The following is a 15,874-nucleotide window of genomic DNA, read 5'->3' on the forward strand; positions in this document are numbered from 1 at the left end:
GAAATCTTTTGACAATGTTGACTGGAATACTGTCTTTCAAATTCTGAAGGTGGCAGGGGTAAAATACAGGGAGCGAAAGGCTATTTACAATTTGTACAGAAACCAGATGGCAGTTATAAAGAGTCGAGGGACTTGAAAGGAAGGCAGTGGTTGGGAAGGGAGTGAGACAGGGTTGTAGCCCCTCCCCGATGCTATTCAATCTGTATATTGAGCAAGCAGTAAAGGAAACAAAAGAAAAGTTCGGAGTAGGTATTAAAATCCATGGAGAAGAAATAAAAACTTTGAGGTTCGCCGATGACATTGTAATTCTATCAGAGACAGCAAAGGATTTGGAAGTGCAGTTGAACGGAATGGAAAGAGTCATGAAAGGAGGGTATAAGATGAACATCAACAAAAGCGAGGATAATGGACTGTAGTCGAATTAAGTCGGGAGATGCTGAGGGAATTCGATTAGGAAATGAGACACTTAAAGTAGTAAAGAAGTTTTGCTATTTGGGGAGCAAAATAACAGATGATGGTCGAGGTAGAGAGGATATAAAATGTAGATTGGCAATGGCAAGGAAAGCGTTTCTGAAGAAGGGAAATTCGTTAACATCAAGTATAGGTTTAAGTGTCAGGAAGTCCTTTCTCAAAGTATTTGTATGGACTGTAGCCCTGTAAGGATGTGAAACATGGACGATAAATAGTTTAGACAAGAAAAGAATAGAAGCTTTCGAAATGTGTTGCTACTGAAGAATGCTAAAGATTAGATGGGTAGGTCACATAACTTATGAGGAGGTATTGAATAGAATTGGGGAGAAGAGGAGTTTGTGGCACAACTTGACCAGAAGAAGGGATCGGTTGGTAGGACATGTTCTGAGGCATCAAGGGATCACCAATTTAGTACTGGAGGGCAGCGTGGAGGGTAAAAATCGTAGAGGGAGACCAAGAGATGAATACACCAAGCAGATTCAGAAGTATGTAGGCTGCAGTAGGTATTGGGAGGTGAAGAAGCTTGCAGAGGATAGAGTAGCATGGAGAGCGGCATCAAACCAGTCTCAGGACTGAAAACCACAACAACAACAACATTCTCCACACGTCAGGGTCACAAAGATTTCCCATTGAAAATCTTTTCAGCTGTTATTGTAAAGCGAAAGTAAGTGAACCGTTCGTCTTACATTTCATTCTACTTATATTCTGACATCATTTGCCAGTACAGAATATTGATGTGTGATAAAAACGTCCTTCTGAAATCCACAAAGACTGATCGTGTGAAACGCAAGCCGCGCTGTTAACTCACGAATCACAAAATGCGGTCGATAAACTTCAGCACTGCCGTTTAATGAATAAAATACGAGCATACATAATATCTGACCGGTTTTGTTATTGTATTAAAGATATATTAGTAAATACACATTGTGCAACAAAATTAAAGGATCACTTTTCCAAAACCCCGTAATTGTCTCCCACGGCACCAAATTTCTACACAGTTCTGCCACGCCACCGTGTACGTGTCACACGATGAGAAAGACGTCACAGCCCCTCTTACCCACATTTCATCCCTTCTTTTGACATCCCCGTGATGGATGTCAGAACCGCCACTCCCAGTCTTCAAACAACTCTGTTTCCTTATAGTTGGCCGACAAAAACACTCCAGACACCTTGCCGCTCGGAACTGACCAGAGAAAATTTCGGGGACTGGCATAAAGGGCGTCAATGAAACTAACCCTTTAACTGGGATTTTTATTTTCACGCATTTCCCGGTCGAAAACGACAGTCAGCAGTACGATGAGCAAGAAGAAGATGGTGTTGCCAACATTTGACACTGCTGACAGCCTCGGCCATTTCAGTCACGCTTTAACGACGTTTTTGGGCAGCACCCCCACTGAAGATGGTCGCGCCTCTTTGGAGTGCAGCGCGACCGCTATTTTTGCTCACGTATACAGGTTGGAATCGCTCAAAAGCAACCGACGAAATTTGAACATGATCTGAAGCAGGAAAGGTTGCTTGTGCTTTTTCTGCACGTCTGTTTTCCACGATCCTGTGACGTGATCACGCGGGAGTGCAACGTTAACATGTGGGTAAAACGGCAAAAACTCTCTCTAAGACCTTACAGTTTGGCAAGACCCTCGGTGCTACCCAAGCAACTTTGTTGCGCGCGTTACAAACGTACCTCTAAGGAAGGTAACATCCCAGGACTGTCGAAGAGGTTGCATAACCCTCAGGCTGCAGATCACTCGCCAGGCTAATTTCGTATCAAACTTTCTGACAGGTATATTTCTAACGTGTTCAATAAAGCTGCGTGGGTGACAGCGAAGGTGGTGGCGAAATGGTGAGTGTTTTATTCACGCACATATTAATGTTGCACTTCCATGAAATCAAACCACAAGAGAGCGGAAAACACAAGTGTAGAAGAAGCATAAACATCCTTTTACTACTTCAGATCACGTTAAAATTTCGACGAATGGTTTTGAACGGTCCGTAGTGGTTCCAGCCTGTAAGCAAGAACAAAAACTGCCGTCGCGCTGCACTCCAAAGGAGTGCGACAACATTCAGTGGGTACGCAGCCCCACATATGCCCTTAAAGAAGGGCTGAAATATCGGATGGTGTCAGCAGTGTGAAAGATTGTCGAGAATATCTTCCTGATGCTCATCACACTGCGAACTGTTGTTTTCGATCGCGAAACGTGTGAGAATCAATGCCACAAGGAAAGACGTGGGAAATGTTTTCCTCGAGCACCCATAAGATAATGGAATGATTTCAAATTTTGATGTCGCGGTTCTGACCTGCTCCGTAGAGGCGTCAAAAGAAGATGTGACTTGTGGTTAAGAGGGGCTGCGAGGACCTTTTCGCAGTGTGACACGTCCATGGAGGCGTTGGGTAGTACTTTGTTGGAATTTGGTGTCAATGTGGCATCATTAAACCATCTTACAGCTCACAGGAACTTCCCAGTTGTGGCATTTTCCTCGCATGATTCGACACCTTGCCTTTGATGCGTCTCAGAGCTCGAGGGTAATATCAGAGGGTAGTAAGAGTTTGCACCACAACAGAGGAACGCTGTAGGCTCCTTGGAGCTAAATTTAGAACTTACATGTCTCAGTGGGAGGCAGTTATGTGGTTTCGAAAAAGTGACCGTTTATTTCTGTTATATAGTCCCAGTTAACCGAGGTAAATCCTCGTATTTAAAAATAAAATGTCAAAGTACCTCATGGGAGTGTTACAGAATAATTACATTTTACAGAATAATTAAATGAGCTTGTGCATAACGTCGAAGGTCCCTTGATGCAGTTTCCAGATGATGTCGTTGTACACGTATACACAGATCAGCTCGAACATTATGACCACCGGTCTACTATGGGTATAAACCCGTGAAGGCGATAGCAGCGTCTCCTTGCGAGTAACGACTGCTGCTCAGACACAAGCACGGTGCACGTAGTATAAGTGAGCGTGCTGTCCGCGTGTAGAATGGGGAAGGCTCACGATCTATCGCGAGTTAGACCGAGGGCAGATTATGATGGCCCAGAGACTCGGCACGAACATTTCGGAAATATCACGTCTTGAATGGTGCTCGGGGAGTGCTGTGCTGAGCGTCTTCAACACGTGGCGAAATCAAGGTGAGACAACGTCCAGACATCATGGGGTTGCGCGCCCACACATCATTACAGATGTCGGACACCGTAGGCTCGGCATACTAGTAAAACAGAACAGGCGGCGAACAGTGGCGGATCTAACATCAGACTTTATTTCTGGGCAGAGTACAAGTGTGTCTTAACGCACAGTGCACGGAAACCTCCTAATGATGGGCATCCGCACCCGACGGCCCCTGCACGTGGCGACGTTAACACCACGGCATCGGCAACTACGACTGAAATGGGCTCGTGACTGTCGGCACTGGATGTTGGTGCAGTGGCAGAGCATTGCATGGTCTGATGAATCCCGATACCTTCTTCGTCATGCCCATGGGATTACGCGAATCCGTCGTCTTCCAGAGGAACAACTTCTCGACACCTGTACTGCGTGACTGAAACAAGCTGTCGGCAGCTCCATTATGCTCTGTGGAACATTCACGTGGGCATCCATGGCTCCAGTGGAGGTCGTTGAAGATAATGCTCCATGTCACAAGGCTAGGAATGTGATGGGGTTGTTCGAGAAACACAGTGGCGAGTACCAATTGATGTACTAGTCGTCATACTCGACCAATCTCATCATTGCAAGCATTCACATCCAGTAAGTATCGGGCAGTATGCGTGTGAAGCGATTCGCAATGGTATGACTACATTGAACATATCATAGGAAGATGCCCGACAGATGTAGTCCATCAACGAAAGTGGTGGGTTTGAAAGCTTTCGTTCGACCAATACGTGAGCATTTCTCGCCAGTTTGGGATCGATACCTGATAAGTCTGATAAAGGAAATATAGAAGTATCAGAGAAGAACAGCACATTTCGTCGAAGTTTCGTTTAGTAAGCATGAAAATGAAACGGATTTGGTGGTCCAAGTCCAGTATCAGACGCTAGTGGAGAAGTACTGTATTTCACGGTTGAGGTTGTTAGTAAAAATCCTAGAGCGTACGTTTATAGAAGAGTCAACCAAAATATTGATTCACCGTACGTTTGTCACACAAAAAGACCGTGGAGGCAAAGTGGAAAGCTTTCGGTCTCACTCAGAAGCTTACCAACAAAATGGTTCAAATGGCTCTGGACACTATGGGACTTAACAGCTGAGGTCATCAGTCCCCTAGAACCTAGAACTACTTAAAACTAACTAACCTAAGGACATCACACGCATCCATGCCCGAGGCAAGATTCGAACCTGCGACCGTAGCGGTCGAGCGGTTCCAGACTGTAGCGCCTAGAACCGCTCTGCCACTGCGGCCGGCCACTTACCAACAGTCGTTTGTTACACACACCATTCACGACGGGAAAAAGAGAACGGGGAAGTAATGATACAGCAAAGTACCCTTCGGCACACTCCATATGACAGCTTGTTCATTATAGAGGTAGCTGTTGATGTTGTAATCGAACCGAATGAGGAAGAGAGAGAAGTAGTTATTTAATATCATTACCAATGAAGCACACAATGTGCTGTGTGCGTACCTCTGTTGAAGAACATGTGTCTGGTGAGGGCGAGCATTGGCGCCTCTACCAGGAGATGAAGCAGGAGTGCCAGACCCATGGCAACCACGTAATCAGCGATCGCCAGCCACACCTACAACAAAATATCAACTCAGTAAGACGTCACATATACACTTAGCATTCAAAACATTCTCGTGTATGCACAGCACACTCGTTGTTACTTATCCGTCTGATAACGTTTGAAAAAGAACATATCTCATACACACCCACACCCACACAAACACACATACGCAGACACACACACACACACACACACACACACACACACACACACACACATACACACATCATAATTTAGCCTGGATCAATTACTTCTAGAAGCAAAATTAGTTCCAAAATTCTAAGCATTTTGGAAAAGGTTTTCCTCGGTTATCAGGCAAATAGCAGGACACAATCTTCTTCCCGTTCTAAATACTCCTAAAGAAGATTTACTTTGACCAACCACCAGCGGGCTATTATTTTACTGAAAGGAACAGAATACAAACAGCAACCCATCCTACCTCGGGGATGATGGATTAAATAAGGAAAGAGAAAAACATACACCTTCTCAAAGGAGTAAATATCGTGTTTTTAATACTAGCTAGTTAACGGTATAACAAAAACTTACTTAAGTGAATGATACATAGAAATAGAAAAATCTTATTTATGTGAGATGAAATTTTAAAAAAAAGAAGCTTTCAAGATTCTTTGTAAAATACTGTTCATAAAAGTTCCAATATTACAAGAAAACATTCAAATGCTATGAAACTTACAGGACATTCAAAGTTTGTGATTTAATGCAAGTTTGCACATGCGTAATATGAGTAACATACTTCCAATGATTGTTTAGAACATATACAAAGCACCTGTCGTAGGTCTGATATAACAGATTTTGTTTTGTAAAACTGCGTATCCGACCTTCCTACATAATCGAAGCTCTGTTGATATGAAAGATCAATTGGGCTACACAAAGTAGGGATATCTCAGAAATCTTACTTTACAGACTTGGCATCTATAGATCAAACAGTATCCGTCGAAGACCTTTCGTTTCAACATAAGCATCACAAATGCTCACATTGCTCAGACCCGTGAGTAACACTTTACCTCCACCGGCTACCCCATGGAGTGAACTAAGAAAGATTTTTGCCCCCATTTCATGTATTCTAAGAGAGTCTGTCGAGGTTGAAAGTCAACAATAGTTTTAGGACGTACTAATCGTTGTTTCCGTCATCCACCATACCATTCACAGCCAGCACACCCACTTCAGTAACACGATAACATCCATCAAACCCACCATGTACTCAGCCTCGTCCTCCGTATCTGTCTTCCCTCTTCTACTGCCGGCCGCGGTGGTCTAGCGGTTCTAGGCGCGCAGTCCGGAATCGCGCGATTGCTACGGTCGCAGGTTCGAATCCTGCCTCGGGCAAGGATGTGTGTGATGTCCTTAGGTTACTTAGGTTTAAGTAGTTCTAAGTTCTAGGGGACTGATGACCACAGTAGTTAAGTCCCATAGTGCTCAGAGCCATTTGAACCTCTTCTACTTGAATCGTCAGACACCTGATAACATTCCCCAAATGACATTCTTCTGAGAGTCATCGCGCGAATTCATAAATTATTTACATCCTGTAGACTTCAAGACCAAACTGATCCCGTATCTGTTCCTTATAAGACGACAGTACTCCACCCAACATTCAGACTCCGCAAACCCATCGTGACTCCTTCCTATTGCTACCCCACTTGTGGATCACAAAGCATAGCCTCCACCAGTCCCCGCTCCCCGTCCGCCAAGTATCCCACTCCAAGACATAGTGGAGATTCGTATTGCATCTCATTTCTTCATCCTCCTTTCCTCTCTTCCCAGCAAACAGAGTTAGCCGACACTAATGGATTTACCAGAAGCTGCTTCAACACATACTCCACAGCACCAACCGCACCAAAGCCATCTGTTTTTCAGGGTAGAATACCGCCAAAAGATATAATTTTTATAGAATTTCATTTTTATAGGAGACAGTAAAATAAAAGTGACATACGACAAAAAGTAAAGAAAACATTATTTCAAAAATAATCGCCATAGCTTTTAATACCTTTATCCCGTTGTCAAATAAACGGCCAATGCCATCAAGGAGAAATATTTGCGGTTTTGTGTGGAACCGAGATTCTAACCAGGCGTACACCTCTTCGTCCGCAGGAAATCGACGGCCAGCTCCAAAAATATAGAAATCCCATGGGGAGATCGGGGCCGTATGGAGGATGTGTAAGCGTTTCCCAGTGAAACATCTGCGACATACTCTAAACAACCGTGGCAAATGTTGAGCTTCCCAAAGTGGGATGACTTTTTTAACAGTGTGGAGATTGCTTTTGAAAAAATAAACAGATAACCTGCATTTTTCCGTCTGTCTCGTTTTCATTTGACTGTCCCTTTCACAATGACGGAAATGGAAATTATTACATCATGTGTACCTTGACCGAACTCAACCAAACTGATATTGCAATATTTCCATGCTTGTGGCGTATTTCATCCTTAGGCGAGCTTGTTTTCAGTACAGCAAAAAGACATTACCGCAACTGAAGAACGGTGTAAGTGCGTGGTATTTATTAAGTGGGTCTAACGGTACTGGAAATTTTCAGGTAGAGACTGCAACACAGTATGACCAGAGGAAGCACACGTGCATTTCATCACAATCTTTTGGCCTTGTGTGAAAGGTCGAATCACTAGTGTAAGGGACATGGGAGCATCGTACTGACATATTACGAAGACAGTAGCCTATAGCCGAATGACTGTAAAACGAGTGGTGACAAGAGGGGCTCAGGGCAAGAGTGTGGTGAGAAGAGTAGACATGGGTCCTTCCAGAAGAAAAACACAACAAGAATGGTTCCTCTGATGAATAGATGTAAAACAAAAGCTAAAATTAGACAGATTTTATTGAAAGTTGTGTTGACACTTCGAGTTGCCATGCGTCGGTGCCGCTGAAACCACACTACGGACAACAAAGACTTTCATGGGGTAAAGTCGTAACTGACTTGGAGAATGACTGCAACGATCAGAGTGACGTCAATGTAGCCATAATCAGTAAAATATCTCAATACTTGGTAATCCTTGATACCTATAGATTTAAAACACCATGAAACCTGGTGTGGGCAGCATAATGTAACATATACTTGAAATGTTTTGCTTGTGTCCTAGGCAGCTGGTTCTACTGTAACTTCGATTAAATCATATAATTTAAATAAAGGTTTCTAAATGATGCAGTAAACGGAAATATGAAAAGAAGTTACGTTTGTTGCTTCAGTCAGTTACTAACGCGAACGCGCTTTTTGATTATCAAATGGTTCAAATGGCTCTGAGCACTATGGGACTTAACATCTATGGTCATCAGTCCCCTAGAACTTAGAACAACTTAAACCTAACTAACTTAAGGACAGCACACAACACCCAGTCATAACGAGGCAGAGAAAATCCCTGACCCCGCCGGGAATCGAACCCGGGAACCCAGGCGTGTGAAGCGAGAACGCTACCGCACGACCACGAGCTGCTGACTTTTGACTATCGTCCGCTCCTCAAGGCTGATACAGAACAAGACTAAACACTACAAAAAAATTTTTTGAAGTCCTCATCGGTCGTAAAATTAAAGCCAGAGTGAAAATATATATAAAGATAGTAACTGTTCTCGAAAGAACAGATACCATTGATGGCCGTGCAGCTTCTCTAGAATAAATGATAATTAATTGAAACCCTCAACTACCGACAGGTGTTGTTGATATACCTCGATGTGGACAGCTGAAAATGTGTGCCCCGACTGGGACTCCAACCCGGGATCTCCTGCTTACATGGCAAATATCTATTAGGTGCATTACGTATGTATATCGTGGACAGTTGAGAATGTGGGTCTCACGGGAAGCGTACATGGGATTCGTCCCTGCAGTCGCGCTATTAATCTGTGCCCTCGGTGACACAGATCGATAGAGCGTCTGCCATGTAAGCAAGACATCCCGGGTTTGAGTTCCAGTCGGGGTACACATTTTTCAGCTGTCCCCATCGAGGTTTATCAACAACACCTGTCGGCAACTGAGGGTTTCAATTAATTATCATTTATTCCAAAGTGAAAACCCGATGAAGCTTTGCACAGAAACATTGCCAAGTGCCTATACTATGTGTGCGGCGCATCACACGAATCATTTTTGAGGACACAGTGAGAGTATAAAGATTTTTCAAACGATAGTCTCCTGCCCAGCGTGAGGTGCATGCTGTCACAGCTGAGGGATTCCGTCTGATTTCATGCAGTCCACATAACATATTTGTAGCGCATGAGGACAAAGTGCAGCAAATGTTCTAGGAACTCACAGCGGCTGCAGCAGAGACACTCCTGCTGCGTTTTCAGTGTCAAGTGTGGATCACACACCATATAATCCAGACATGGCCCCCACGATTTTCATCTCTCTGCCCACGTGAGCCACTGGACATGAGGATAGCATTTTGGCACAGACAAAGAGTTGCAGACCATCGTGGAGAACTAGTGGAAAGCACAGGCGCCTGCCTTCTATGACGAGATATTGAAAGTTGGTACAACGCTACGACAGATGTCTAAGCTGAAACGGCGACTATGTAGAACAGCAGCTGGAAGGTGTAGCTAAATGTTGCAGATTAAAGGATTTTCGATTTTCGATATGGTTTATATTTCGCAAGTGCTTGGACACTAAAAAAAAGTAGTTATAAGTCAAGACAGGTACAATCATGAACTCGATACGCTAAAACAAAAAGCTATGGCTAACAGTTATAAATCAAATTACAACGTTAATATGTATAAAGAATCAAACAAAAGTGGATGAACAATGTAGATGATAAACGCAACATCCTCTCACTCAAAACACACACACATACACACACACACACACACATACACACACACACAAAGAAATTTCTGAACAAATTGCTCGCTTTTTCCCAAGAGTAATACAAAGTTAGTCTTCTTACTGACAATCAACGTCGACATAAATGCGACAAAAATGAAATGAGAATAAAATACAATATAGCTCCTGTCCGAAATTTTTCATGTCCAAAACGGCTGGATCATTTGATGTCCTATTTAGAGTACAATGTAATGTAAGTGATGATAAAACAGCTTCCGGTTGACATTTGAAAAAAAAAATGCAAGCATGAAGTAGGATGCATATATAAATAGTTTGATACTCATCATTGTGTTCCTAAGATACGTCATTTGGGAACACTTGACGACCTTAAATTTCTTACTGATTTATAAAATTTCCAAAGCAGTTGTCAATTGAACAAAGTAATTCGTATAACGAAAGTTTTTTGAAGTATTGTCCGGTCTGTTATGATACTTCTTCTCTTAATTCTCTTTTCTTTTTCCTTTTAGTGGGTTAGTTTTCCTGCTATATCGCACTTGTCTCATTATAGTTTGTTTTATCAGATCTTTCACTGTCTGATCAGTGTGCACACAGAGTCTTCTGTCTATAGTACACGTCCAGGTTGCGTATGTGATTTTTTGTACAAGATTTTACTTTGAGCAGATTTTCTTTCAGAAGCAGTTTATATTATACATATTTTAATCCTGCAAATGTGATGCATGTATATTGTGCAAAACTTAAGAACAAAAGTATATGTCGCATAATGTGTCATTGCTCAATGACATAGCTCGATTAAGCTTGCACCATACACAGAAAGAACTGCTGCATGATACTGAGAAGGTAAGTGAAAGAAATACGAAATGAAATGAACAGAAATGACACTTTTCTTCAAAGGCCATTGTGAGTTATGATGGTCCCCTGCACATTACAAAAGGGCGGCCGGCCGCGGTGGTCTCGCGGTTCTAGGCGCGCAGTCAGGAACCGTGCGACTGCTACGGTCGCAGGTTCGAATCCTGCCTCGGGCATGGATGTGTGTGATGTCCTTAGGTTAGTTAGGTTTAAGTAGTTCTAAGTTCTAGGGGACTGATGACCACAGCAGTTGAGTCCCATAGTGCTCAGAGCCATTTGAACCATTTGAACAAAAGGGCGACTTGGCTTTTAATAAGGTGTGTGGTCATCACACAGACAGTAATGCATGCTATGCAGTGCGTTCCCATTCTGGTCACAAGGTTGGTAAACAATTCTTGTAGTATGGAGTTCCCATCCGTCATCAGCGCTGTTAGCAATTGTTGGATGGTCGTGGACGTGCTCCAGTTTGCCTCCCAAACGCATCTTCAACGTGCTACCTGGGATTCAGGTCGGGAGAAGGGCAGGCCAGTCCATTCACCGAATATTCTCTCGTTCCATGAACTCCTTCACCAGCACAGTACGATGCGGTCGCTCATTTTCATCCATTAAAATGACGTCTGGGGCCAATCCCCAACTGAAAGCTTCACACGGGGAAGTACACTTTCAAAATAACGTTGTCTGATGCGAGTACCGTGTTCAAAGATGCCTACGAAACATTATGGCTGCAAAAATCGTAATAGCTGGATCACCGAAACGGTCGTTCTCGACAAATTTCCTGGACGCGTTGCGTGTTCCCACCTCTCGTCATATGAGGGTACGTCCAGCAATATTCCTCAGATTCAGTCTGTCATCCGAGAAAGTACGCGGCTCCACTCCTCAATGGTCTAGTCCCTAACGCTCTTGGGACCATCGCAAACCGTGTCACCAACGTGCGGGCCTCGGCAGCACACAGTGTGCTAATCGTCGTCAGGCAAAGAGACCCCCCTCGCGCAGCCGACGTGCCATTGTGGTGCATGAGATTGCATGCCTTGCAGTCCTGTTAAATGTGGTTGGAACTGCACACACTGTTTGACGCTAGTCCTTTCATGCCTGTTGCAGAGTGTAGCGACTATCTGATGCTGTAACTGACCGCGGCCGATCAGCTTCTCTCCTCCGGGCAGTAGTGTCTGTGATAGGGAAGGCTCCCCACTCATGTGAAACAAAGGTGTGAAGAACACCGAAATCCCAGGATACACGCGTCACACTTCATGCTTTTTCCAGTTTCCCGATGGTTCTTCCTGTGTGAAATCATCCAAATAGTGTCTCTGGGCCATGGTGTAATGAAGAACACTACTAAAGTGCAACATGTCTGCCCGCTGATTGACACACGCCATTTGGTCTTACACCAATGTGACGTCCAAATAGAAGTGCACTACTGGGAAACCTCTGGCGACATACTCTCGCACATTCAATCATAGCCTAGGAGTAGTTAATATTTAATTAAGTTTTGCTGGGTATGTATTAGATGCTCACTGAGATCCACTGTAACAAAATCCACGCCTTTCTCCTGCTTTGTTAGACCTAGAATTCCATACTGTAAATAATTTCCGTGTAGCCACAGAATTCGTATTAAAATAAGGCAAAGTATTTGCCTGAGAGAGCAAAGTGCCTGGAGTTACAGACATGGAACGTCAATGGAGGCGCTGCATCCCACCAGAAAGTTCGATTGCTGTAGGGTACTGAAGAGCCATTGTATTCCTGATGGGCCGGATAAGCACACACCGTTTGTTGTTGGTCTGAAGGACGGTCATATTTTCAACATGAATGCGCTAATCGAAAGTTCCTGATAAATGGGCGACTCGACTAGACACTGTGTTTAAATGTAACTCTAGATAATACAAACTTGCTTTCAGAGAGGAGCTTTCTTGGCGAGTGTGTAGTGATTTCAGCACGAGGAAAGAGGGAATTCTGAAACAACAAATAGTTCTTACCAAATAATTCGATTCTAGAGACAAGAAATCCAAATTGGTCAACAAGGTGAACGGATATACTCATAGAAAATTTTGAAGAATTGTAGGGGACAGATGCTCCTAGGGTGTAAGAGTTCGCTGCTAGCTGCTGTGGGAGATACGTCCCTGCTACGCCTGCATTTGTTGGGAGGTCATAGAAAACTTTATTTGTGCACATTAGTGATATTTGGCTGTTAAGTCATACTCAGTAAACACCTTTCCCATTCCGATGTGACTGCTGTAACGCTCAATATCTGTTGCTGCTATCAGGTGAAAGGCACGGATGACGACCACCAACTATGTCTATAAACCAATCAGCATCTGGTGACGACATGCATTAAACCACACCAGTAAAAGTCCATGTCATAACGATTTGTTTACCTTCGTGTAAAAACTAAAATCTAGGAAAAGAGATTTCGAGATAACTGTTAATGACTAGCTATTACCTGTGGCTGTTTTCGCAAATCAGTAGTTTTGTTATGATGACTGATAGTGAGTAAGTAAACTATCTTGTGTGTAATGACGCCAGCTGTCCTCATGTGTGTGCCTGTTTGAAAGAGGTCAGCTTATGATGTGCAACCTCCCCCTGTCCTCCCCTCTCCTCCCCTCTCCACCCCTCCCAAGCTATTCAAAGCATAACGTAGCGGCATATATAGCGTTGCTGCGCAGCAGTAGATGTGGAGCTTCACGAGCAGGAGCGCAAATCTATGCATCGGGCTATAGAAATAGTTAAACATTATACAACATGTACTTTATGCAACAAATTTGATAACTTTTCATCATGCTTTATGTCCATGTCCACAAGTGTAAAAAAACCTATTCCATTCCCTACTTCACCGTCATAGGGATGGATAATTTTTTAACTTTCGAAAGTAGCCTATGTTCTGTCTCACTGTTCCAGTGAACTTCTTACGAAACTTCTTTGAAGTCGGTTCGGCAGTTTAGATGTGACAACTGACACAGCTTATTTTGCACTTAATAATAATATATGAGTGTAAATATGGTTTAAGCACATTGAAGAGTGTATAAGCATTGTATTCATTAAATTTAATCATATCACATAGCACATATCAACCAATTAAATCATATCCAAAAATATGATTAATTCAAAAGTCAAAGAGTAAATAACTTTTTCAAAAAGTAACTCTTTTTCTCTAATTCGCGTAATGTTCCTTTAATCAGTAACTGTCTTCCACTACTCACATTGTAAAGTAGTCATATTTTTACTCAGGGTTCAAGCTACCACTATACCAAATTCCATCGAAATCTGTTAAGCGGTTTAGTCGTGAAAACGCAACAGACGGAATTAAGTTTCTCATTTGTAACATTATTAGTATGGATAAAAGTTTAAACTATGACATCTTTTTTTTCTTTCGATTCTGATGAAATAAAGCCTACAAGTTGCCCCAAGCAACGCTCAAGTTACCTGTGAAAATTCCATGAAAATTCCCTTAGTAGTTTTTGACATTAGCTTGTTCAACCGCACACGCGTGACCCTGTTACAGTTTTATCACTAGTATAGAAGTGCGCTTTTTGTATTTTTTGCAACATATTGATGCGGAATGTAGTCTTTCTCTTTGAATTGCATAAATGAAATCCTCTCATTGCTACAACACACCATGACTCCGCTTATAACTGGAGAAGATTTCGCCAGAAATATTAATGGTTCATGGTTGTATTTTATAATAAGTAATAGAAATAAAGGATTTTTGATCTCAAAGGAGAGTAATTTGTGAAGATAAATGCAACTAGAATGTATTTTATTTACTATTTAGGATTTTGAAAACCTTACCCTTTTATTTGTTATCGATAGAACATGAAACAAGTACAGGTACTTCTTGATGATAAGTACAATATAAGTGAATTATTTATTTATTTATTTATTTATGCATTTATTTTACCTGGCAAGATTAGGGCCTTCAGGCCCTCTCTTACACCTAACCAGGCATACTCAGATTCAACAAATTTCAGTGTCTACAGAAAATTAGGACATATAACATGTTATACAGTATTAATGTTAAAGAAAAAAAATAGAGATTAGAAAAGTAGTACAATGATAATTATAACAATCAAAAAATAATTATAAGAATCAAGAATAATAAAAATAATAATAATAATGATAATAATAATAATAATAATAATGACTATGTATATGAAAGTAAACATATTTTTCTTGTATGAGTGTCAGTCCTATTGCTAGTTGGGAATTTTCTCGTTATATTCTTGCAGCTTGTAAGTTATTCTCATCAAGCAGAGACATAAGACGATGGAATGGGGTGAAAGAGATATAGAAGAGGTAGATAGGTTAGAGGAAGAGAAATGGAATGGTAAAATTCGAAGCTATGATGGAGAGGAGAAAGAAAAAGGTGAGGGGGGGGGGGGGCACAACAATGGTGGCTATACCGTCCCTAATATGTAAGTCTTAAGTTCCCTCTTGAATGTTGAGTGGTTTTGGATAAGACGCAGATCGCAGGGGAGCGCGTTCCATAGTCGTATGGCTGAGATGGAGAATGACACGGAGAAAGATTTTGTGTTATGTAAAGGTACAGCCAAGATGCTAGACGTATCCGATCTGGTATTGCGGTTGTGGAATGATGATAGGTGTTTAATGTGAGAAGATAAGTATTGGGGGCACCAGTGGCTAAGAAATCGATGAAGTAAGCACATCGTGTGGAGATCGCATGCCTTATGTGGGCGTATCCAACCTAGCTGGGAGTATGAAGGACTGATATGATCATACAACCGTATGTTGCATACGTATCTAACACAAGCATTCATCACTAGCTCGAGGCATCTCGAATTTTCATTATTTGTGCCATGTTGAACTACATCACAGTAGTAAAGATTAGGCAAGACTAGTGTTTGGACTAATTTTTGTTTAACATGGGATGGAAATATTTTTCTAAACTTTTGAATTGCATGTAGGGAGGAGAGCGATTTCCGGCAAGCTGTGACTGTTTGTTCTTCCCAGTTTAGGTGTTCATCCAAGATTATTCCAAGGTCTTTTACTGTTTTTTGGTATGGTAGTTGGGTACCATTGAGGAGTATTTGAGGGACTGTTTCGCGAAAGTACCGAC

General features: G+C 42.3%; 1 protein-coding gene across 1 annotated transcript in view; it reads right to left on the minus strand.

Moving 5' to 3' along the window:
* The window catches only part of LOC126413138 (O-acyltransferase like protein-like), a 343,086-nt gene that overhangs the window by 26,191 nt on the left and 301,021 nt on the right, over nt 1–15,874 (minus strand). Inside the window, exon 12 of the mRNA XM_050083031.1 lies at nt 5,077–5,188. Coding sequence (XP_049938988.1) covers nt 5,077–5,188 — 112 coding nt within the window. The remainder of the gene's footprint in view (nt 1–5,076; nt 5,189–15,874) is intronic.

Source organism: Schistocerca serialis, chromosome 7 (assembly GCF_023864345.2).
Source record: "Schistocerca serialis cubense isolate TAMUIC-IGC-003099 chromosome 7, iqSchSeri2.2, whole genome shotgun sequence".
NCBI classification, from domain to species: domain Eukaryota; kingdom Metazoa; phylum Arthropoda; class Insecta; order Orthoptera; family Acrididae; genus Schistocerca; species Schistocerca serialis.